Here is a 27,241-nt window from a genome sequence, read left to right on the forward strand (position 1 = left end):
AGAACCAAGCAAATATCTATGCATTACTATCACCAACAACCTTACATGGGACAGGCACATTGACAACGATGTAGGAAAAGGAAAGAAAACTTTATACACCAAAATCTCAAAGACTGCACGAAGCCAGTGAGGTCGGTCACCTACCCATCAATGGTTAAGCCAACATTAGAATATGCCAGCACAGTATGGGACCAAACAAATCAGGAACAAGAGACCCATATCACTCACATGAGTCACCTTGGCCCATATTTAAAAGATTTTCCCTAAATATTCGCATTGTGGTCCAAAGCTACAGCCGAGGGCCATGAATTTTACAAACTTGAATCTGCATTATGTCGGGAAGCTTTCATGTAAATGTAAAGTTCTCTGGACCAATGGTTCTTGAGAAGGTTTTTAAAGATTTTCTCTATATATTTGTATATAAAACTTTGATCCCCTATTGTGGCCCCTCCCTTATCCCGGGGACCATGATTTTAACAAACTTGAATCTGCACAATGTCTGGAAGATTTCAAGTAAATGTAAATTTTCTGGCTCAGTTGTTGACTGGTTCTTGAGAAGATTTTCCCTATACACTGCCCACCATAAATAAGTATACACTCACCAAAAATAAGTTACTTGTGCATACAAAATATGGGTTACACCATAGATCGATTTTTCTATGCAAAATACATAACTCTTATATATGAATAGATAACATTAGGCTTTTAACTTTTTATATCCCTATTTTTTTTTATCAAAATACTTCATTTTCAGAATCTTTGAATTTTCTAAAAAGAGATAATAGATTGATAAGGACTGCCAACAATATATCAAATCCAGTGACAGCAGAACAAGAGGGAAAGATGGTCTGTTTCAGGAAAGGAGCAGTAATGAAATATACCGAAATTCCTTCCTAAAAACCATCAGGGACTAGAACCTTCCACCAGCGGAAACACATCGGCCAAGACAGTAGAGGGCTTCAGGAGCGCCCTAAAGGCACATTCTGAAAGCAACTAGACCAGCACCCACATATACATAGATTTAAACTGTAAAAATCGGAAGAAGATTGTTACTCAACACTGTGCAGAGTTTTCACAGAGCCATACACATTTACTCGTGAATCCAGCTCCTAAAAATATATTCAAATTGTATACCCCCTCAATGATTTCAAACAGAGGTGCGAGTGTAGCTGGTCATTGCGTATTGACACGATACAAATTTATAGCAACAGTACATTGAGGATCTCACACAAATAGATAGAATTGATCAAATTTGAATATGAACAAATTTTGTGCTTTGGTTTGTGTGTTTAATTACGACCCAAATATCCTCTATATATTGTCTACGAAACTGATGATGATGAGAATGTGTATACAACTGTATATTCTATCCCTCTGGGCTATTTAATACTTACATAAAAACAGATTAGTGCCTTAATTGAAAGTGTAGTTCAAGGTCATATCATGGTAAGGCATTCCTTATAATCATATCATAATAAAGCATAATACATGTATAAAGATGCTCAGATTTAGAGATTTTAAAAAAAATGCCATTTATGTTTAATAACTTTATTATAACATTTCAATTTACAAAATATTGACTTGTTATTGTAACAGCAGTACATAACAATGATAACAGGACCACACAGCCTGATACTTAAAATCATAATAAATATATTTTCTATTCAAAAGCCCTCCTTTAGGCTTTACATAAATTGATATTGACCAATAGCAAGATCAATCACATAGAAAAATACATCTGCGTGGTTTGGCACCTTCTGAATTAAAAAAAACCGCATTCCACTCAAACTTACTCAAATTGCAAAATGGTTGGTGATCATATAAATATATATCTACAGGACAATCTTCACATTAAATTCCGAAATTTGAAAAAGGAAAGTAATTCTGGTTACAGTGATAGTTTCTTATATATTGTGATTAGTTTAACAAAACTGCCACGATATTATCAAGAAAATAAAACAGTCAAGAGAAATTTTGTTGTGTTTGAGATACAAATCTCGTTCTTTAAAAACATAAAATGATTATTTACAAAGTAAAATAAAAACATTTACATAAAACCTCAATTAATGACTGACTGATGAGAAACAAATATTGCACAGTTCGTGAAGACTGCTGGGTATCAAGAATCTGGGGGTGGATCAAAGGTTTGCATAGCACCAATAGTCCGAGTGACGGAGGTGACATCACTGATGATCATCTGCGCAATCTGTAGAGCCATGTCTTCCTGCTCCTAGAATCAGAACGCAGTACAAAGATAAGTAAAGAAGTAAACATCCTTCATCAGAACACAGTACAAAGATAAGTAAACAAGTTAACATCCTTCATCAGAACGCAGTACAAAGATAAGTAAAGAAGTTAACATCCTTCATCAGAACGCAGTACAAAGATAAGTAAAGAAGTTAACATCCTTCATCAGAACACAGTACAACGATAAGTAAACAAGTTAACATCCTTCATCAGAACACAGTACAAAGATAAGTAAACAAGTTAACATCCTTCATCAGAACACAGTACAAAGATAAGTAAACAAGTTAACATCCTTCATCAGAACACAGTACAAAGATAAGTAAACAAGTTAACATCCTTCATCAGAACACAGTACAAAGATAAGTAAACAAGTTAACATCCTTCATCAGAACACAGTACAAAGATAAGTAAACAAGTTAACATCCTTCATCAGAACACAATACAAAGATAAGTAAACAAGTTAACATCCTTCATCAGAACACAGTACAAAGATAAGTAAACAAGTTAACATCCTTCATATGACTGACCTACTCTGTCTCAAGTTTTTTGTTTTGTTTTGTTTGTTTGTTTTACATCTATTTGAGAATTGTTTACCCATATTGACACATAACGAACTATAGGTGAAGTTCAATAAAGGATATAGGCTTAGCACTCAGGGCCATAGCAGTGAGGGTTCTTTAACACATCAATGCCTGCTGCAACATGGGACTTCCAATTTTAAAGTCATATCTAGAGGACCCGTGACTCAAAATGCTGAGCAATCACTACATTGATGTGGTCGTGGCATGAACAAAGTTTGAACTCGCAACCTCCTGGTTAAGATTGATTATATCTTGTTTAACGTCACTCTCGAGAATTTTTCACTCATAGAGACATCATCAAGACCGGTGAAGGGCTTCAAATCTAGGCCTTTGCTCGACGCTTACGGTCACTGAGCAGTGAGGGTTCTTTAGCGTGCCACACCTACTGTGACACTGGACATCCATTTTTAAGGTCATCTCCAAAGACCCGTGACATTCACACCTGATGCTGAGCGTTTGGTGATGGAACTGTAACTACCTGTTTTAACGACTTAGGTCTGATGCAGACGGGATTCGAACCCCGGCCTTCTGCATGTGGGGCGAACACTCTAACCTCTAGACCACTGCGGCGGTCCCTGGTTGAGCAATGCTCTAACCTCTGTGCAGTCTCTGTCTAAATATAAATATGGTTTCTGGTGTGGTCGTTTTAGTTACAGATAAGCATTACATGGACATGATATTGTCATGCTGATATCGACATTGTATTTGGTCTTGGACATGTATGTGTAATGGCCAAAAAAGAGTTCATATTTTATTTACCAGTGATCGTGTCTTAAGCCAAATGACCTTTGATCAAAGTATTGACACACCATCTGGCCATAATCAACTGTCTGCCAAATCTGTGCTTCTATTGCCTCTGCATTACAAAGACATGACCCAGACAAATCTCAACAAATCTCGAATAATATTTACGAATGACCTGCCCAAAGGAAGAAAAATATCTTTTAAAAATATGTCAAAACTTTTTACCAATGTCTTTGGGCTTGGATTATGACATACCTCCTGACAATAAGCAAGTTTTGTGTCAAGTATGAGCTTTTAACCTCCCTGTGAAATAGTGGGGTGGACAAAGAGACTGAAACACATGCCATTGGTAATTCCTATACCCCTCCAAAAAAAACTTTGTTTACTGTAGATATAAAAATCCAAATACAAAGCATACAAGTATCAAAGGAAACCTCATCAATGCCTGATGTGCCACACCTTATTTTGAACCTCATATTCAAATTTTGAGTTTTGAAATTATTGTTGGGGGTTTTCTGTGGGTTTTCCACTTTAAATTTTATACAGCCAAGCCCTCATTATATTTACTTTTAGCAAGAAAATACATACCTTATCTTTGCCTTTGCTTTTCTTGAAAAACCCAGAGCTATCTGTCAACACATAAAGAAATGTTGTGTTTAATAATTGTATAAAGACTAGTAGTCTATACAGAAAATGCAATTAGATTTAAGTATTGCTGGCGTTTTACCTGTTTGCATAGCAGACATTGATTATAAAAAAAAAATCACAGGTGTGTCTGAATGTGTTTGGAAAGTTAACATCAATACTTCGAACAGAGTATTAGAGATGTGTTTATAAAGTAATCATCAATCATTCTTATCCATTACAACAGAAATTACAACAGACAGAGATTGTACACTGAAATGACTAACTGAAGTAAACAAGATGTGTTTGTGTAACAATGATCAATGTGTGGCAGCAAAGTAAATATGGTGCCCAAAAAAGGTCTTGTCACAAGAAATACACATGTGAAATATGAAAGCCATATCGCAACCATACAAAAGTTATGGCCTAGATTAATGTTTGTCAAAAGTAGGTCAAACTTCAAGGTCAAGGCAGTGAGGTCAAAAAATGTTGGAACTAAAAGAAAAGTCTTGTTTATGTAAAGCCTTATCACAAAACATTCCAAACTTACTATTCCAATGTAAAACTTGATTTCCTATTGAGTCTCTACTCCAAGGCCATTATTTGAAGGAAATTGAATCTGCAGTACCCGTGGATGCTTGCATAATAATGATGACAAATCATAGTGCTGCTGGTCTTGAGAAGATGATATATTGCCAAGTATAAATTTTATGCCCTATTGTGGCCTCATCCTACACCCTGGGGAGCTATGATTTGAATAAACTGAAATCTGTACTAAGAATAATCTCGGCCTGGTTGGTCTTAAGAAGAAGTTCTTTAAAGGTTTTTCCTAATACATTGTATATTCCCATGTACAACTTTGCTCCCCTATTTTACCAATTTCTCCCCCCCCCCAACTCCTAATTGAATAAAGTAGTGCATACTTTAGGATGCTCACACATCAATATGACTAATCATGACCATGCTGTTTTTGAGATGATTTTTAAAGATTTCCCCTATATATACCCAAGCAAAACTTTAATCCACTATTGTGGCCCCACCCTATCCCCAGGGTCATTGATTTCAACAACTTTGAATCAGCACTACCTGAGGATGCTTGTCAATAAACATGACTATACATGGCCTACCTGATCATAAAAGAATTTTTTATATCAATTTCCTCTATATTTCATATAAAACTTTTATCTACGATTGTTGCCCACCCTACCCTAAGGGCTTCTGAATTGAACAAATTTGAATTTGAACTATCTACAGATACATGTACTTGCATCTCAATATGGCAAATCATGGCCCTGCTATTGCTGAGATGAAGATTTTTAAAGATGTTTCTCTATATATTCCCATGCAAACTTTTGATTCCCTATTGTGGCCCCACCCTACTTCAGAGGGCCACAATATGAATAAACTTGAATCTGCACTAGGGATGCTTGCATATTAACAAGAGGCCCACAGGCCTTATCGGTCACCTGAGTATTGGTGGAAAAGTATCACTACTACCAAGGGGTATGAAATCTAGAAAAAAAATCCTGTTCTCAATATCTAAGCTAAATTCTAATGTTCAGCAAGAGTATAAAACAAGATGTGTTCTTAAAACTTCGATGCCCACAAAAGTGCATACACTGATGAAAGGCTTTACATAAAGTAATAGGTGTATTAACATTAAAACATATGACTAATATGGACCCATCCTAGAGTCAAAACCCTGTGTTGTAAAATTCGCCATTTTTTGTACATCCTTTTCTGCTATTCCTAAGTATGTATTTAGATTTTATACAGTATCAGCAAACTGACACATAAACACAATATATACTCGGTTTAGGTCAGAACTCTTAGCCCGAGGATCATGAAATTTACAATTTTGTTAGAGGCCTCCCTGCTAGAAAGCTACATCATTGTCCATTTAGTTTTTCTTACACATGTGAGGTTCTAGAGAAGATTTTTGAAAATTGCTCAATTTTGGGCAGTTATTGCCCAGCCCCTAAGGCCCCTGGGGTGCAGATATCCTGAAATTTACAATTTAAGTCCCACTTGTTATAAAGATGCTTCATACCAAATTTAAAAACAATTGGAATGATAGTTATCAAGAAGAAGCTAAAAATTTCTATTCGTCACTTATTTAATATAAACTGATCATTTTGGTGTCCCACCCCAATACCAATACCCCTTCCCCTGGATTCATCAAAATCACAATTTTGGTAAAGGACTACCTGCTCTTTCTAAATATCCATTTAGTTTCAATTTAGTATCAATAGCACTAAAAAAGATGTCATTTAAGTGTTTTACACACAAGCACTATATACTGAGTTTTGCAATAATGACCTAACAACATTAATCATGCATGTCCTGTTGTTCTTGAGAAGATTCTAAAATATTTTTCCAACCTATTTGCATGTAAAACTTAAAATCCTCTATAGTGGCCCCAGTCTACCTTCAGGAGCCATGTTTGAACAACCTTGAATCTACTCTGTTGCGAACCTTCCATGTAAATTTCCACTTTTCTGGCCAATTGGTTCTTGAAAAGATTTTCCCTATATATATTTTCACATGTAAAACTTTGATTTCCTATTGTGACCACACCCTATACCCCGGGGCCATGATTTGAACAAACCTGCCTTATATCACCAAGCTTCCATGTAAATTTCAACTTTTATGCCCCAGTGGTTCTTGAGAAAAAGACTCTAGATGATCCAACCCTATTTTTGCTTTTTCTTGGGTTATCTTCATCTTTCAAGGGGCATGGACCTTCATTAAAACAATCTTGAATTCCCTTCACCCAAAGATGATTTGTACCAATTGACCCTGGAGAAGGAGATAAAAATGTAAAAAAAAAAAAATATCACCAACAGACAATGGACAAATTTTAATCAGAACTTTTAGCTCAGATGAACTAAAAATGTGTAAAGTTTACAGACAAATGGACAGAGAGAAGGATGGATGGACATTAGGTGATCAGAAAGCTTACTTGAGCTTATAGCTCAAGTAAGGTAAAAAAAAAAAAAAAACAGATTGTAAATTGTGACAACGTACTTTTCATACACTACACAGATTGTAAATGGCAATGACCTACTTTTGGTTTTCTCTAGTTCTGGCTGAGGATCTAACTCTGATACAAATCTACCCAGCTCGTCCACTTTACCCAAAGACATCCTGAAATAGATGCATTCAAAACAATGCATGCTCTTGCAAAATACAACCTACTTAGAATGAAATACAGAAATTATGAAAACAGCCAGATATGTCTTTGTGTTACCCAGAATTGGATCGTTTCCAGAGGAGATCAGGATTAAGGAGACAAGGGTCAAGGTTCATGTCGCTCTCCTTGATGTTAGTGACCGGTCTGCGCATATGGCTGGTGTCCATGGCAAGAAGTGTGTTCTTGATGCTCTCACTTCCTACACTGTGGCCGCTGTGTACAGATGAGGCATCGCTGTCTGTATAAAGATGAAACAACGATACGTTTTTCAAAAGTCATCAAGCATAGCATCTCATTTCTGACATATAAGAAATAAAAACGAAGTCAAAACTGGAGACCAATACCTTGAGGTTAAAATTGTGGAAGATTTTCAAAAGTGGATACCACGAGGTATTCAATAGGGTCTGTATCCAAATTATAAACTTAAAGAATTAAAACAGATCACCAACACATAGTGAGAATGCAGGATACACTTTTATTGGTTGACCGGTTTCGACCAGGGGGCAGTCATCATCAGAACTGGTTCTGTCTGTAACAAGTGAATGTATGAAAGTCACAGGGCCTATGATTACCAGTAAGTCTGTCTGTAACCTGTGAATGTCTGAAGGTCACAGGACCTATGATTACCAGTAAGTCTGTAACCGGTGAATGTCTGAAGGTCACAGGACCTATGATTACCAGTAAGTCTGTCTGTAACCAGTGAATATCTGAAGGTCACAGGACCTATGATTACCAGTAAGTCTGTAACCGGTGAATGTCTGAAGGTCACGGGACCTATGATTACCAGTAAGTCTGTCTGTAACCGGTGAATGTCTGAAGGTCACAGGGCCTATGATTACCAGTAAGTCTGTCTGTAACCGGTGAATGTCTGAAGGTCACAGGACCTATGATTACCAGTAAGTCTGTCTGTAACCAGTGAATATCTGAAGGTCACAGGACCTATGATTACCAGTAAGTCTGTCTGTAACCGGTGAATGTCTGAAGGTCACAGGACCTATGATTACCAGTAAGTCTGTCTGTAACCGGTGAATGTCTGAAGGTCACAGGACCTATGATTACCAGTAAGTCTGTCTGTAACCGATGAATGTCTGAAGGTCACAGGACCTATGATTACCAGTAAGTCTGTCTGTAACCAGTGAATATCTGAAGGTCACAGGGCCTATGATTACCAGTAAGTCTGTAACCAGTGAATGTCTGAAGGTCACAGGACCTATGATTACCAGTAAGTCTGTCTGTAACCGGTGAATGTCTGAAGGTCACAGGACCTATGATTACCAGTAAGTCTGTCTGTAACCGGTGAATGTCTGAAGGTCACAGGACCTATGATTACCAGTAAGTCTGTCTGTAACCAGTGAATATCTGAAGGTCACAGCGCCTATGATTACCAGTAAGTCTGTAACTGGTGAATGTCTGAAGGTCACAGGACCTATGATTACCAGTAAGTCTGTCTGTAACCAGTGAATGTCTGAAGGTCACAGGGCCTATGATTACCAGTAAGTCTGTAACCGGTGAATGTCTGAAGGTCACGGAACCTATGATTACCAGTAAGTCTGTCTGTAACCAGTGAATGTCTGAAGGTCACAGGACCTATGATTACCAGTAAGTCTGTCTGTAACCGGTGAATATCTGAAGGTCACAGGGCCTATGATTACCAGTAAGTCTGTAACCAATGAATATCTGAAGGTCACAGGGCCTATGATTACTAGTAAGTCTGTCTGTAACCAGTGAATATCTGAAGGTCACAGGGTCTATGATTACCAGTAAGTCTGTCTGTAACCAGTGAATATCTGAAGGTCACAGAGCCTATGATTACCAGTAAGTCTGTCTGTAACCGGTGAATGTCTGAAGGTCACAGGACCTATGATTACCAGTAAGTCTGTAACCAGTGAATATCTGAAGGTCACATGGCCCATGATTATCAGTAAGTCTGTCTGTAACCAGTGAATGTATGAAAGTCACGGGACCTATGATTACCAGTAAGTCTGTAACTAGTGAATGTCTTAAGGTCAGTTCACTGTAACTAGTGAATATCTGAAGGTCACATGGACTATGATTATCAGTAAGTCTGTCTGTAACAAGTGAATGTAGATTTAATAATAGGTCCTTGGAAATACTTTAATTGGCTGCAAAATATTACAACCTGGGCTGATGCTCATCCAGGTTGGATGCAACATCCAAATCTTGTTAATATCTTTGTAACAGACTATCTAAAAATTTCTGATTTCAATCTGTTGTCCATTGACACTGACAATAGTGTTGGACTTATCATGATACGGATCAACATTTCATCCCTGTCACCTAATTAGGAGTCCAGTGAGGATCCGGGTTAAAAGAATAGGTCCTCAGTACCCATTGCTTGTTGTAAGAGGCGACAAAATGGACAGTCCTAATTCAGATGGGACCACAGAAACCGAGGCCCCATGTCACAGCATGTGTGGCACGATAAAGATCTCTCCCTGATCAAAGGCTGTAAGCGCTGAGCATATGCCTAAATTTGCAGCCCTTCACCAGCAATTGTGATGTCTCCATACGAGCGAAAGATTCTGGAGTGGACATTAAATATACAACCAACCAACCTAAATAGGTGACCACTTTTGATTCTCTGAATTTCAAAAGTTCTAAATACCCAAATACAAAAATGCTGAAACCCAGTGAACATTTGCAAGCTGAAATCAACAAAAGTTTTACAAGATACATAAAAATGGCTAAGCAAGCTCTTAAAGCATGAATCGAGTATATATTTACCTTGTCTTTTGTGTTTGGTTTGCTTTGGTAAATCTGTTGCTATAGTTACTGTGCTGACTAGTTCTGACAGGTATTTGTAGTAAATCTCACTTTGTAAAAAACTTGGAAAATAGGTCTGAAAATAAAGATGATTGACATATTCCTTTTTATGCCAAACTGGATAACATAATCTAGATCTTTTTCTTCAACACTGGCGGTAAAAAAATTTATCTCTCTATAGAAGATGTAAAACATGGTGACAGCCCCACCCCCCCCCCCCACCCCCCACCCACTTCCCCTCATTAATTTAGAGTTAGTTCAGTAAGAACACATGAGGTGAAAATTAAACCCTTTACTTACTGTGACAGAGAAGTCTATGAAAATATGTACCGATAAGATTTATATCAATCTGATCATGATCAGCTTGATCAATTCTAGTCTTTTGACAGGATCTAAATGTATCATTGCTAAACAACAACAAAAAAAAACAAGGGAGTGGCAAATTTGAAACTACTTTTATTTACTACAGAGTGTATGCAAATGCTGAAATATGTCATCTTTGAGTTACATATTAGGATTTTGCACAATACAGTATTGTTCTAAGTTGCTCTTTAAAGAACAGGTCAATGCTACATGACAATTTTTTTTAAAAATTTAGGATATCACCACTTTGCTATTGAATATAGATTACATATTTAGAAGACTCCATTTTTTTTGGCTATTGTGCAATCTTTAACACACTGCATGGTTTTTTTTCTGAGTTTTTTTTTTTCAAATCAACATCTTAATTCCATCGGTAAACATCTTTGCTTATCTTTATCCACTTTCAATTGTAAATTGGTAGGAACCCCCATATATGTATGTAACAGTGCACATTCTAAGTCTCAAAAAGTAGTATCGTCAACATTTTATGAAAGCACTCCACATCAATCATTGTCATGGACGGTGAATCCGTAATCATACAGGGAAATCTAAGTCATTAGACCAATACTATTAGAGCTGAAACGATACATCCCCTTTACAATATGATACGTATCGCAATGTGTATGACACGATTCAATGTGATACATTTTAAAGAAAATAACCAATAATAACTTCGAAGGAAATTTTTTTTTAATTACAAAGATTCACAATCACAATTTCAAAAGCAAACTGTATCCAAACTGACGAATGATACAACATATTTTTATTGATTGTGAAAAAATTATGTCATTATGGAGTAGTTTTAGTTTACATATATATGTAAAAACCAAAGAAAGAGTTGGGTTTAATGTGCAAAATGTGTTATTTGGTGATCTTCCACTCACAAAAAGAAACAAAGTACTAAATTTTTTTATCCTTTACACAAAACAGTATATTTTTTCTAGTCTAAAACAGAACAAACTACCAAATATATATGGGTTATTATCTCACTTGAAATTCAAATCAATATTGAAAAGCATATTGCTATTTAAAACAGTGATGTATATACATGTAGATTTGAAAAATCATGGTCATTATGGAAAGATATTTTTGATTTTTAACCCATTATCTACTTGTATCATATATATGCAAATTTAAGCAACAAAATAACTCTATATAGACTTTACATAAGGGTGTGTGTATGTGCTTATAGAGATAAGTGGAAATATCAATGCAAATCATTCTTTGTTATAGATCTATATGTATCTGATTTAATGATGAAAAAAAATGTATTGTAAAAAAAAAAAAAAGATAAAAAAAAACCCAAAACCTGACGAATGGTACAAGTTGCCTGTTGGCTCTGTAGTTTAAACTGATGAAGTTCATTATTATTTTTGTCAGACTCAAGGCTTATAACAGTCTGACCGTTATTGGACGCCTTTTTGTCCCTCATGTATGTATAAATAATAAGTACAGGTCAAGCTCGATGTATTTTACAGAACCCAGTTTTGAAAAACATATCGAACCAAAGATCTAGGCAACAAATCAAACATTGAACGAAGTGATGTTGAACAGTGTCGATATTTCAGTGAACTTTTCAGCCCTAACTTCTATACCAGAGATTCTGAGAATAAAATTCTAGAGGGAGTCTTGTTGTTATTGATTGCTGTCTGATCATGGCTTCAACATTGTGGCAGGCAAATATACTTCGATTCCAAAGCACAGTGATATTGTACATTCTGATATCAATTATCACCTGGGCTTAATGTGCAATTTAAATATATACATCAATGTAAATTTGAAATAGACTACTCACTTTCATTTTATGTACAAAATGTTTACAAAATAATAAATCCTTAACTTGGTTCAGGTTTGGATAGATCAGAACCACAATTAAAAATTTATTTATCTACAGTGGACAAAATAGATCGGTATCAAATTCTGAAGGTTGAATATATTGAATATAATTGGTCCTGTGAATTCTATCTATCCATAGTAAAATGTATTTAAACTTACATTTCAAGTGTCATTTTTTCTTTTTTAAAGATACACGTATCATATTAATAATTATACAAAGCATCAAACATACTTTTTCCATTGTACGGTAAACAATGTGCTGGGTTTTGGCAAAACAATCTGGGAGAGGTCCCTCCTCTCGACAAATGTTTCCTTCTACTTCAAAACGAGTCTTATCGTCAAATCCCAGGGGGTCAGAGGCTTGGAGAGAGAAATACCTTCAACAAGCAGGAAAAATATAATAGTATATGTTTTTAGACAGTTAAAGAACAATAAATTAGGTACATGTATGATGCTTAAAACTTTCTAGAAAGCATAACATCTTCCTAAAGTCCTTTAGTCAGGGTGTTAAACATGATAAAGGAGATTTCCTATCAACTATGTTATTAAGATTTCTACCGCATTGATTTCATTGGCTGACAAAACTATTGCTCTGATATGATTCCTACGAGGATGTATGTGAGCGGATCGAATAATCCAATCTGTAAGCATTGAATGTCTAAAGGTCACAAATCTTACGACTCAGCTTATATGTGAGCAGTGAATGTCTGAAGCCTTCAGGGTCATGAGACATACTGCTAAGCTTGACTGTAACCACTTCTTAGAGTTTCTTATAAATCTTAATGGCAACGTTAAGACCTAAGAGATATGGTTTTTGAAATCTTACAAGTATATGAGGGTTCACAGCTAGAGAATCACTTTAGATCGAACTTGCTTACTTGTCATAGAGGACCATTGCATCACTTTGGGCTTCCATGCCATCATAGTTGTCATCATACGACAAGAGGTGTTGCTGGAAATTGTCCACCGCCAACCAGAACTGGAGGAGTTTAGATCCGCCCTCTTGTTCCATATACTAAAAATAACACATCATCACAAATTCATACAGAGATTTCAATTAAGCAATTTAGAATTATTGTACATATAACAATGAAATGTTATTGAAGTTATTCAAATCATAGATCCTGGTAGCTTTTCATAGCTACACATAGCTATTATATAATTTGCCAAGCAATTAGACAAAGGTCAAAGGGAAATTACTCTAGAATTGGCTTAATACCTCCATAAAGTAGAACATTGCACCTTCATTGTACAAGACATCAGACAGAGTGATGTGCCCTTTGGTCAGAAGATTGATCTGGTGTTTGTAGAGGAACTCACTTGTGGAGAAATCAGGAACATGCCTGCAAATAAAACATACAATATGCTTATAAAATAAACATTGTTGTATATGAAAAAAGCCTTCAATTTTTCATGGTATCACTTGCATCATTGAATCATCATTGTAAATGCTTTGCTATAAACAGATGAACAAGGGGTTATACTGATAATTCATATTGAGATACATGTTTTTATTCCGGGTACCCGTAAAGTGCGAAACAAAATCTACCGAAACGAAACCCACCGAAACAAAACCAAACCTATTGAAACGAAACCAAACAGATTGTACAACCGAACTCTTTTAATTATAGTACATGTAATTAAATATGGTATCTTAGGCCCCCGTGAAAGTTACCACATACAAATAAAATTCGCCTCCCTTTTGATGTAGGCTTTGGGCTTGACTGATACAAAGTTTTAAAAATTGGAATGGAGGGGGGGGGGGGGGGGTGAGTAAGCAAATCGTACATATCCAAAGTTGATTAAATACCATGTGCAATTAGTTTCAGATCCATAAATTTCAGAACGGAGGGTTACAGTCTCACAGGTCAGAGGTCTTAACGAGGGGTGGGGTCGCCGGCGCTGGATCCACGTTTGGGCATAAATACATGTTTCAGTGTTTTTTGCTCTAAAGACAAATCTATGTATACATGTGGATATTGTGTATTTGTATGTAGTATATCAAACGGTGGATTCTGAGTATGTCCTCCCGTTCTCTTTGTAATTTATGCTTCCCTTGTTCATAAGCCTTTTGATTTTACAAAATGCTGACCTCCTCCTGATATTATTGCATAAAACAATTTCTGTTTTCCGTCCCCTTTTCAATTCCACGTCTTAGCAACACCCCAAATGTATAGAGTTATCTTTAGACTCACTACATATCAATAATAATTTTTAATAATACATGTATATATATCTTACCAAATTGCATTCATATGATATGGTATACTATTTAATTTATTTCATTATTGAAAGAACTCGCACCTCAGCAGTTAGAGATAAAATAAGAGGTTAAGAGCTCTTCCTGCTTTCAACTTTCTCAGACACCAGCTTCTTCAAACAATGTATCTATACCACCCCTCGTTTAGTGTGTTTCCCCAGACCTCTGAGACTGTAACCCTCCGTTCTGAAATTTACTGATCCGAAACTAATTTCACATGGTATTTAATCAACTTCGGATATGTACTTTGTCCCCCCCCCCCCCCCCCTTTCCAACTTTTAAAACTTTGTATCAGTCAAGCCCAAAGCCTACATCAAAGGGGAGGCGAATTTTATTTATCTGTGGTAACTTTCACAGGGGCCTAAGATAACATTTTCAATTATTTTAATTCAAAAAGTTCGGTTATACAATCTGTTTCGTTTCGGTAGGTTTCGTTTCATTTTGGTGGGTTTCGTTTCGTTTCATTAGATTTCGTTTCGTACTTTACAGGTACCCTTTTATTCCAGAATGAAAAAGGACAGATACATTTATCAATTTATAAATTGTCAGGCTACTTACTTTATTTTCATCACATTTAAAACAAATTCCTGACAGTCAGCAAAACAACCCGGATCTACTTCACCATCTTCTCTGCAAATTTTGGCTGAAATAAGAAAAATAAATACATACAAACATAATACAATTCTTATAGATAAACAGACATGAAGGGATTCCATGGGGACCCGGGTTAGAATAGGTCCTCAGTACCCCCTTTTTTGTCGTAAGAGGGGACTAAATGGGGCAGTACTTCGGATGAAACCGCAAAAACCGAGGTTCCGTGTCACAGCAGGAGTGGCACGATAAAGATCCCTCCCTGCTCAATGGCCATAAGCACCGAGCATAGGCCAAATTTTGCAGCCCTTCACCGGCAGTAGTGACGTTTACATATGGGTGAAATATTCTCAATAGGGACGTTAAATAATATTCAATAAATCGATCAGACATGTAGCAAGACATTTAGAATTTGTAAAACCAATAATTTATCACCTGTGTACTATATTAAATACGTTTATTTACATCAACCTCATTTTGTGTGGTTTGGCATGTAGTCTTCGTAAATTGTGTAGTAATTACACTTCAATACCTTTGCATCCAAAGTAATACACAACTCACCAAAGTAACACATAACTCTCACAAAGTAACGCATTACTCTCACAAAGTAATACACTACTCTCACAAAGTAACACATTACTCTCACAAAGTAAAACATTACTTTCACAAAGTAACACATTACTCTCACAAAGTAATGCATTACTCTCACAAAGTAACACACTACTCTCACAAAGTAACACACTACTCTCACAAAGTAACATATTACTCTCACAAAGTAACACATTACTCTCACAAAGTAACACACTACTCTCACAAAGTAACACACTACTCTCACAAAGTAACATACTACTCTCACACAAAGTAACACATTACTCTCACAAAGAAACACACTACTCTCACAAAGTAATACACTACTCTCACAAAGTAATACACTACTCTCACAAAGTAACACACTACTCTCACAAAGTAACGCATTACTCACACAAAGTAATACACTACTCTCACAAAGTAACACACTACTCTCAAAAAGTAACACACTCTCACAAAGTAACACACTACTCTACAAAGTAACACACTCTCACAAAGTAATACAGTACTCTCATAAAGTAACACACTACTCTCACAAAGTAACACATTACTCTCACAAAGTAACACACTACTTTCACAAAGTAACACATTACTCTCACAAAGAAACACACTACTCTCACAAAGTAACACACTACTCTCAAAAAGTAACACACTCTCACAAAGTAACACACTACTCTACAAAGTAACACACTCTCACAAAGTAATACAGTACTCTCATAAAGTAACACACTACTCTCACAAAGTAACACATTACTCTCACAAAGTAACACACTACTTTCACAAAGTAACACATTACTCTCACAAAGAAACACACTACTCTCACAAAGTAACACATTACTCTCACAAAGTAATACACTACTCTCACAAAGTAACACACTACTCTCACAAAGTAACGCATTACTCACACAAAGTAATACACTACTCTCACAAAGTAACACACTACTCTCAAAAAGTAACACACTCTCACAAAGTAACACACTACTCTCACAAAGTAACACACTCTCACAAAGTAATACAGTACTCTCATAAAGTAACACACTACTCTCACAAAGTAACACATTACTCTCACAAAGTAACACACTACTTTCACAAAGTAATGCAGTACTCTCACAAAGTAATACACTACTCTCACAAAGTAACACACTACTCTCACAAAGTAACACACTACTCTCACAAAGTAACACACTCTCACAAAGTAATACAGTACTCTCATAAAGTAACACACTACTCTCACAAAGTAACACATTACTCTCACAAAGTAACACACTACTTTCACAAAGTAACACATTACTCTCACAAAGAAACACACTACTCTCACAAAGTAACACATTACTCTCACAAAGTAACACACTACTCTCACAAAGTAACACACTACTCTCAAAAAGTAACACACTCTCACAAAGTAACACACTACTTTCACAAAGTAACACACTCTCACAAAGTAATACAGTACTCTCATAAAGTAACACACTACTCTCAAAAAGTAACACACTCTCACAAAGTAACACACTACTCTCACAAAGTAACACACTCTCACAAAGTAATACAGTACTCTCATAAAGTAACACACTACTCTCACAAAGTAACACATTACTCTCACAAAGTAACACACTACTTTCACAAAGTAATGCAGTACTCTCACAAAGTAACACACTACTCTCACAAAGTAACACACTACTCTCACAAAGTAACACACTACTCTCACAAAGTAACGCATTACTCTCACAAAGTAACACATTACTCTCACAAAGTAACATACTACTCTCACAAAGTAACGCATTACTCTCACAAAGTAACGTATTACTCTCACAAAGTAATACACTACTCTCAATAAGTAACACATTACTCTCACAAAGTAACACATTACTCTCACAAAGTAACATACTACTGTCACAAAGTAACACACTACTCTCACAAAGTAACGCATTACTCTCACAAAGTAACGCATTACTATTACTCTCACAAAGTAACACATTACTCTCACAAAGTAACACATTTCTCTCACAAAGTAACATACTACTCTCACAAAGTAACACACTACTCTCACAAAGTAACACATTACTCTCACAAAGTAACACACTACTCTCACAAAGTAACACACTACTCTCAATAAGTAACGCATTACTCTCACAAAGTAACACATTACTCTCACAAAGTAACACATTACTCTCACAAAGTAACACATTTCTCTCACAAAGTAACATACTACTCTCACAAAGTAACACACTACTCTCACAAAGTAACATACTACTCTCACAAAGTAACATACTACTCTCACAAAGTAACGCATTACTCTCACAAAGTAACGCATTACTCTCACAAAGTAATACACTACTCTCAATAAGTAACGCATTACTCTCACAAAGTAACACATTACTCTCACAAAGTAACACACTACTCTCACAAAGTAACACACTACTCTCACAAAGTAATACATTACTCTCACAAAGTAACGCACTACTCTCACAAAGTAATGCATTACTCTCACAAAGTAACACACTACTCTCACAAAGTAACACACTACTCTCACAAAGTAACACATTACTCTCACAAAGTAACACACTACTCTCACAAAGTAACACACTACTCTCACACAAAGTAACACACTACTCTCACAAAGTAACATATTACTCTCACAAAGTAAGACATCACTCACCCATACACTGGTTTCTGAGATCATCAGTAATCTGCACAGGACTAGGGGCATCATGAGATAAGTAATTCTGGAAAATGCTTACAGCATCTCTTGCAATACCTAGTCAAAATCACAGACACAAATATCATTCTATCAAACTTTGAGTTTATAAATATCAACAGATACGCATTAAGGTAGCTCACTACACTAAAGCTTATACTCTGTATGACACCACCTCACAAGATGGCGATTTAAATGTTTTGTGAAATTATTTGTATCAATCGACTTGTTTGTCTATCATCGTAGCTCAGTGGTTAAAGCATTGGGCTGGTGAAGCGCATATATATATCCCGAGTTCAAATCCCCCAGAATCTTTTGTTCATATGTGTTGAAATAATTTTTTTGAAAATCATGTTTTTATCCAAATTTGTATATTTTTTGCCTTTTTGGCATATATACTTATTGCATATCATCATATCTTTTATAATTAAATCAATTCGTACTGATTTGAGAAATTATTTCTGTGTGTAGTGAGCCACCTTAAAATGTTACATGTGATTGTGTCTTCAGTAATACAACTAACGGGCATACTTTTCTTGAGTTTATCAGCAAGCTCCTCCTGAGACAAGTTTGTCATTTTCAGACTTTCAGTTCTCTTGATTGCACTAGATAACACTGTATCACTCAGTCTCGCCTCAATGCTGTCTCTATTATCACACTCTTGGTTGGACGATCCAGGCAGGTAGTTAACTCTGGGATCTAGTGGTGTGGCTGGGAGACTTGAAGGTTTGGGTTGTATCACAGTTTCTGGCTTGGATGTGTCTGATGTATTGGGTTCAGAACTCATTTGTCCTGTATCGGTTAAAATTTGGGTTTGATTTTCGCCGACTGTGGTACTGCATGTACCTTCCTCCGTCAGTGTGTGATTGGAACTTACACTTCCAGTGTCCAGTTTGTCCTCAGCATCCTGCTGTGTACTGAATGATGGATTGGAAGACGGTTGATAAAGTTTGGCAGGTAGTGTTGACCTCTTAGTTGAGTTTAAGGAATGACTTCTTAATCTGCTCCAGGTGGAGGCCTGGAAACTTTCTGCATCCAACCAAAACCTGATGTACTGTCCCATCTTTCGTGATTCCATGAACTCAATAAAACAAGACAAGGCATCCTTGTCTTTGAGAATTTCCTCTATGGTCTTTGACAGCTTAGACAATCTAAGCGGGGATGAACCCCCTTTACATACTGCACCTACAGAAAATTAATCATACTGTTATAGAAAATGTAACAATTTTGCAAACCCTTATTTCAGACAAAACATCTATCACCTACAGGTATTGCTCTGGATAAAGTGTTACAGTCGTATATGTGGACTTGTGATTCTAAAGCTGTTTGATCCAATGTTCATGTATTATTTTTGTACATGAACTAATTACTTGAAAGTATAGTAATTAGTTTTTAAAGTTATTAACTTTCTCTTAATTACATGATTGAAAACATTTACATGTAAAAGAAAACAATGAGAATATTGTTCAAAAAGTAAATAGTAGTGGGTATGCATAAATTATACATCTGTCTGCTAGGCGTCTATAAATAGCCCCACATGAATCAGGGGAATCCCAACATGAGGTATATACATGTAAATCAAACGCAATTCCAATTGTCTAAATTTAAGGCTGAAAGAGCATAAAACAACGAATTACTAAGCGGTATTTGATATTTTTATTTCTCTTAAACTTATGGCACAGTACTGTTGTAATAAAATACAAAGCTTTACACAGATAAAATCACCGGTGATTTGAAAGTCTGAGCTGAACATGTGACTGTTACTTGAAATGGCTGAGTGACAGTTGTTTGTAAACACCGATTTAAAATTAAATAATTCTTGTTAAAAACACCGATTTAAAATTAAATAATTCTTGTTAAAAACAGGTGAAATAATGTATGAAATGTCGTATAGCCTCATAAATACATGTGTACAATGATTTAACAGTGTTTATAAAAGGTGAAGAAAAATTGTTGAAATTCGTACCATGCAACTTTTAAGTATTCACTTTCAAAAAACTTACAAAATTACAAACATATAATACTAGCCTGCAGAAAATACAATAAAGAAACCAGATCTTATGAGGTAAACACATTCAAGAGAACAATTTGATATTTTTGGTGTATTTACTGATCCCTGTCCTAATTCATTTGCAACCTGATCATCATATCCCATCACAGAAAGAAAACTTAATGTTGCGGCCCTGAAACGTTCTACTTTCTCACTTGCACAGTGAGTGAACAGTGAACGCACATTGTGAGCCAACGATGAATGAAGAGCGAACTCTGAACGTAAGTTGATAAACATTGAGCGAATGCTGAACGCAAATTAAGTAAATGGTGAGTGCATGGTGAAGGAGTGTATGATTGGTCTATTTATTTGGAATATCAATGAATGAATAATAAAATAAAACCGATTAGGAAACTGCATATTCTACAGTTCTGAGTATATTCAGTTTAAATAAAGTACATATTACATTTTCTTGCAAGTACTGAATGTATATTTCTCATGAAATTATTGTAAATTTCACATCAATGCACGAAGCAATCATACACAAACAAAAAAGCAAATTTCATATAAATGTACATTGTTTACAGTATTACATGTACAGATACATGCATACATGGAAAAGTAGTGAAAAAATATTTTAGAAAAAATATTTTAGAACTACTCCTCCCACTTTTTAACCAAATACTTATGTTCTGTAACAATGAAAATGATTTATTCTAATCTTTAATATTAATGAGTAATATAAAGTTTTCCGTGAATTTTCACAGTTGATAATCCTGGAATTTTGTACTTCAAAATTAAATATCTGATATAATAAGAAAGTTTCCTTCCACTACTACACACATACTCCTTTATCATTTTCACCTTGCTATGAAGGTCAATCCTTTCACTTTGGTGTTTCTGTCATATTATCAAATGTATGACAGACAAAAATCACAAATCATTCACCATGAGTTCACCGTTCACAAATCGTTCACCATTCAGTATTTTATCTTTGCATTGTCATTTAAAACATCAATTGAAAGTGAAACTCTGAAGTATACCCGGGTCATGGCTAAATTTACTGAATCATTTCCATTTTTCTTTACCATCAAAGAGAGGAAATTGAAGTTAACTTAAATCGGGAGATAAAGCAACAAGCTTAGCAAATTGTAAGTGTTTTTCCCAATTTCAACCAAAGTTCACTGTTTTTTCCCAATGGGAATGAAATCCAAATTGAAATCCAAGATTAAGAAAATCTCTGAGATTTTTAAAGATGTTTCCCCACATTTTCCCCTGTAAAACTCATCCTACTTCTGGAGGTCATAATTTACACAAACTTGAATCTACACTACCTGGGAATACTTGCATATCAATATGATAAACCATTGCCCTGCTGTTCTTGAGAAAAACAAGTTCCTATATATTCCTAGGTAAAACTTTGATCCCCAGTGTGACTCCATCCTACTTCCAGGGGACACAATTTGAACAACCTTGAATCAGCACTACTTGGAGAAGCTTATCAATATGACCTAATCATAGCCCTGTTGTTCTTGAGGAGAAGATGTTTTAAAGGTTTTCCCCATATATCCCAATATAAAATTTTGATCCCCTATTGTGGCCACTTTGAATAGAGCATGGCCCTTCATTTGAACAAACTTGAATCAGCATAATTCAAAGATAATTTGTGCCAAGTTTGATTGAAATTGCCCAAGCGGTTCTGGAGAAAAAGTAAAAAATGTTAAAAGCTCACAGACTGATGCTAAACTAAAAGTGATCAGATAAGCTCACTTGAGCTTTCAGCTCAGGTGAGCTAAAAATAAATGATGACACGGCTGATTGAAATAGTCCTACACACCCAGATCTCCTGGATCACAGGGTTCATCATCGAGACGGAGCTGAACTGGTCTCTGATTTCTCCAATCCAATGATCTTCCTGATTCTGAAATCAACCAGGTGACTTTGCTTATATTTTCATATGTACAAGTTCGACATTTTAGATATCTATATTTTTTTTTAAATTGTCTTCCTATAAAAAAAAAACTAATTACAAACTATTCACAGTATTCATATTTACTGTTAATTATAATATTTACTATTTTCAATTTTATCAACCAAGGAAAACAGTACTATCCCGACATTTTGTCAACTTCCATCCCCCATTCATCGATTTTTTGCATTTGAGAAGCAGTAGATGATGTTTGATGGTGGATTATAGCCGATAGATGGACTTTATTTCCAGTTCACCATGACGATGCGAGAGGTAAGACCTTGACAGAGTTGCTTCTAATTGAATTGTGTTTAACTATCACATTATATTGAACTTTTTGCCGAAAATTGCATCAGTTGGTAAAAAAGAAAACCAAGATGGCGGCGTGATATACCTTGTAAATAGTTTGTTTATAGGAAGACAATTTATTTTATTATAGATATTTAAAATGTCAAGTACCTGTGGTACATGTTAGTTTATTTGTTGTTTATAGCTTATTGTACATACAATATAGTTTTAAAGTTAACCTTTTGGTGAATTACTCACTCAATGATAAAGTATTTCATGGGCTCAGTCAGAGTAGTGAGGGTTCTTCCTCACAATTCAAACACATCATGTCATTATCATTGTATATTGTTGAAAATCCACCTACACCACAGACACTATTTACATCTATCATATTCTATAACACAAAAAAGGGAGGAAACTCAAAACACTCCCACCAGACCACCTCCAGCAGGGTACTACTAAACTAAGTACTCTAGAGTATGTTACAGTACTTGAGAGTATGTTGGTAAAATTTCATAATTTAATGCAATTTCATTGTTTTTTGATATACATACTGCTTATCGCAATTTACTTTTGAATTAGAATCGCAATTTACCTTTGAATTAGAATGCTTTGGCCAATATAGTATTGCGTTGTGTGACGACACAATTGAATCTGTAAAACAATTGCAAAATGCAACAGAAACTCTCATTGGTCCATATGTATAAATCCGCCCAAATTCCCTTATATGGGAGTAGTCAGCATTTGAAAACATGACGGCCAGATGCTAGATGGAAACAAACTTCAAAGGAAGAAAGAGAAAAAGTTGTATTTTTGTCTCATAAATTTAATATCAAAAAAATTCCAAACATATTTTCCTACTATACTTGTGTCCAAACATACCTTCAGATATTTATTAAAGCCCCATACGACCCAAAAACTCGATCACAGCTTTTGATGATTTCGTTCGTTGACGTAGCCATGTTAGATATCCAGTCAATTCGAATCCCGGTTCATTTCCATACTGGCACAATAGTGTCTAGATGTGTACTAATACCCCACCAATATTTTAGCTAAATTGTTTAAATAATATACCACCCCAGTCCCATTAAATGATAATTATTCAAATAGCAATGCGGCTTTCATTAGTCATGGGCGGCCGCCCTGGCCGGTCTCCATCTAATGGGCTTATGTAGCATTTTCGTTAATCAAGAGCTTATTTTACCTTTACAAAAACTATATGTTTTAATTTCTATTAATTATTCGTGTTGATAATAAATGAAGAGCGAATACATAACTTACAACCAATTTTATGAATAGATACCAATAGCAAAAGAGTTCGAATTGACCGGCTACCCAACATGACTATGTCAACAAACGAAATCATTTAAAGCTGCGAGTTTTCGGGTCGTGTGTGGCTTTAATGAATATTTGAAGGTATGTTTGGACACAAGTATAGTAGGAAAATATGTTAAGATTTTTTTTATATTAAGTTTATGAGACAGCAACACAAGAATACACCGATATCAGGCCTCAAACATCCACAGTTTTTAGTGACCCGTAAATCGAAGGCTTTTATAAGAGGTGGATCTTTTCAGAGAGCTACAGTTCTCCAGTTACACTGAATCCGCTCGAGAAAGTGGGCGGGCTGTAATCGGCCAATGAAAACTCTTGTTGTATTGCAGTCAAACATGTCATTCAAATTGTTCAATCGTCTCATTCAATCACATGTGTCGTCACACAACGCAATACTATATCGGGTAAAGCATTCTAATTCAAAGGTGAATTGCGATAAATAAATAAATTTGTATTAAATGATATTGCAATATTTGTCAGGCTTAAGGTTAGTATTCATTTCAGCAAACATTGAAGATTACGGCATCCCAATGTCGATAACTATTTCGTTTTCAGAAAGTAATGAGCTACATATTACATCAGTAATTAATTTCATGAATGATTGATAGTTACTCAGAATATAAAGTCATGATCTTTGATTTTCTTGCTTTCTTCCCTTTTACTAGAGATTTACAAACACATTCACATAATTATTTTAAATGTATTAAACAAGTTGGGAACACTTCCCCTACAGCGAGATATTTTCGCAAAAATGTGATTATCCCTCTTTAGCGAGAGTAAATATATCCAGTACAACCAAGAAAAACACCCATGGAGTTCATCTCTTCGTGTTTCACGTAAAAAGAAGAAAAAGTGCTAAAATGTCTGATACTTCTGCAAATATATTAATCAAAACAAAAACACTCAGGATGTGCATTGGGTTTCAGCCTCCTTCCCTCTTACGCAGCAACATTGATATGAAATTTCTTGACTGTGTTGTAAATTTTATAGAGACAATTCGTGTCATGCTGAGTGTGTGTCGCACATATTCAGCATTGCACGTAATTTGCCATTATTTTCAATAAAGACACCGAAAACACCTTTTTAAGTAATGCTTATTTCTCGCTCAAGTGGGATAATTGTGTTTTAGCGAGAAGATCTCGCTACAGGGGAAGTGTTCCCAACCTGATAAACTGTTAAATATTATTTTGTGTTTCACTGTTTGGTGAAATTTGGATAGGATGCCTTGTAAACTTGTATGAATTTTGAAAATTTATCGATTAACCTACCATCTCCATTCACTAACTCTACTTTTCCAAGACTCTGAGTACTTCTTTGGGAAGGTGTTCTCTTAACAGTATCTTCAGACTTCTGTTGGTTGGTCTTTTTATCTATATATATTCAAAAATAAAGAATCAAGCATTATCCTTTATGCCCATTTGAATAAAAACATTGATTTTGGGGGAAATAAAAGGATCAGCGGAACTTATCATGAGTAAGAGAGCATGATATAAAAATAATACTGTGCATACACCATAAAATTCAGATGGGCGAGATACGCCTCCAAGTCAAAGGGAACACATACCTTTTCTTCTGCTAAAGAACGACATCTCTCATCCAATTACGTAATGTCTACAATACCTAAGGATGCGATTACTTTTACAGACAATTCTTTTTTTGCAAATAGGCTTATTTGATAAAACCATCTTGATTTGAATCGCAAAATCCTCTGAACAACCGATCCCGATCTTAATTTTATTGTGTAGCCTCAGGGGATGCTGTATCCTTCCCCAGAAGTTCGCCTTATTGTAATGGCAAAACAATGGCCGATCTCCAGATCAGAATAAAAATGTCTATCAAAATTACGTGTATGAATGGAGTCAGTGGCGGATCTAGAGCATTTAATATTTTTTTAGTAACTTTGTGTATCTGGTGGTTGCCGCCACCGCCACCACCACCCCTCCTTACCCATGAAACTCTGGGTTGGAGGTACGATCTAGAACTACGTGAGTTTCACACGTTAATATAGCACACGAGTGGTGGGTTTTTTTTCTTCTAATTATTTGGGGCTGTTCGTGTATCGTGTAAATGAGTACTTTTGTCAATCTAAATAGCAGCAGAACTGTATTTAAATTGGGATAGACGAGTATATCAATCCCCCCCCCCCCCCCCCCCCCCCCCCCCCCCCCCCCCCCCCCCCCCCCCAGAGAGCACAGTTCAGCAGAATTCCATACCTTATGACTGTAAATGACACCTATTCAAGTGGCATGTCTTATCATTTATAACAGAGAGGGATTGCATTTTAATCATCTAGATCATACGTCAGATGATTTCAAAATCGATCAGAATTGATAAATATTGGAAAATGTTATCCGAGGAGGCAGAAGTTGGCATTCAAAATCGTTGACAATGCATAATGAAATTGCATTTAAACTTTTGAAACACTGTAAAACACTTATATTTCGCTAGAGTTTACTTTCGCGGTCTTTGAGGAGGTGGATTTATTAGCGAGCGTAATTTTTGCGAACGTTCGTATTCCCCGCGATTATTTACATATTTTACGTCTAGACAACCTTGTGAAATATTTATTCGGAAATAAAGTTCTCTTGAATAAATAATATGACATTGATTAGTGAAGCTTAGCGTTCATAAATGACTTATAAAAACGAACTCGTATCATAAACACCTTATGTATACAAATATATAACCATCTTTCCTCTAAAATCATTTCTATGAGGTACTACTAATCATTAGTTAAAATTGGACCTGCACCATTAATTTTCATTTTTTTCCCATCTTAACACATGCCACATTACGGATCTATCAGGTTGCGGACTGTGTTTACAGCATAGTATTTTACTCACTGAATCACATGACCAGTTACCATGCATCGTGAGATATCCACAGATGTTGTCGTACCTTGATATATACGATTCAATCTATATAGTATTAGACAGTGATAAATTCATAATCAGAGAAGTCGGAATCATCATCCTCAATTGCTTTCTCTAATTTTCTGCAACATCGATAACATCAGACTCTTCATCTAAAATATCATCAGGTTCGAAGTGGGCATCTTGAAATGTGGACCATAAAAGAATTTTGTTATGAAATCGGAAGTCATTTCTATTTATCTATTTATTTCAACTTTTACTTTTTAACATGGTCTATTTA

At 35.6% G+C, this 27,241-nt stretch overlaps 1 protein-coding gene across 1 annotated transcript; it reads right to left on the reverse strand.

Annotated features, from left to right (window-relative positions):
- Positions 1 to 1,532: 1,532 nt before the first annotated feature.
- On the reverse strand, positions 1,533 to 25,804 carry LOC125675971 (A-kinase anchor protein 10, mitochondrial-like). The gene is made up of 14 exons (XM_048913833.2): positions 25,653 to 25,804; positions 25,357 to 25,458; positions 22,334 to 22,417; positions 19,038 to 19,691; positions 18,468 to 18,566; positions 15,191 to 15,275; positions 13,592 to 13,715; positions 13,251 to 13,387; positions 12,605 to 12,749; positions 10,135 to 10,249; positions 7,447 to 7,627; positions 7,264 to 7,343; positions 4,161 to 4,201; positions 1,533 to 2,230 (listed from the first exon to the last, which is right to left on the reverse strand). The coding sequence occupies exons 1-14, from the start codon at positions 25,675 to 25,677 to the stop codon at positions 2,120 to 2,122; spliced, it is 1,983 nt and encodes a 660-aa protein (XP_048769790.2). The 5' UTR covers positions 25,678 to 25,804; the 3' UTR covers positions 1,533 to 2,119.
- Positions 25,805 to 27,241: the final 1,437 nt, after the last annotated feature.

Source organism: Ostrea edulis, chromosome 1 (genome assembly GCF_947568905.1).
Source record: "Ostrea edulis chromosome 1, xbOstEdul1.1, whole genome shotgun sequence".
In the NCBI taxonomy this organism is placed as follows: Eukaryota; Metazoa; Mollusca; class Bivalvia; order Ostreida; family Ostreidae; genus Ostrea; species Ostrea edulis.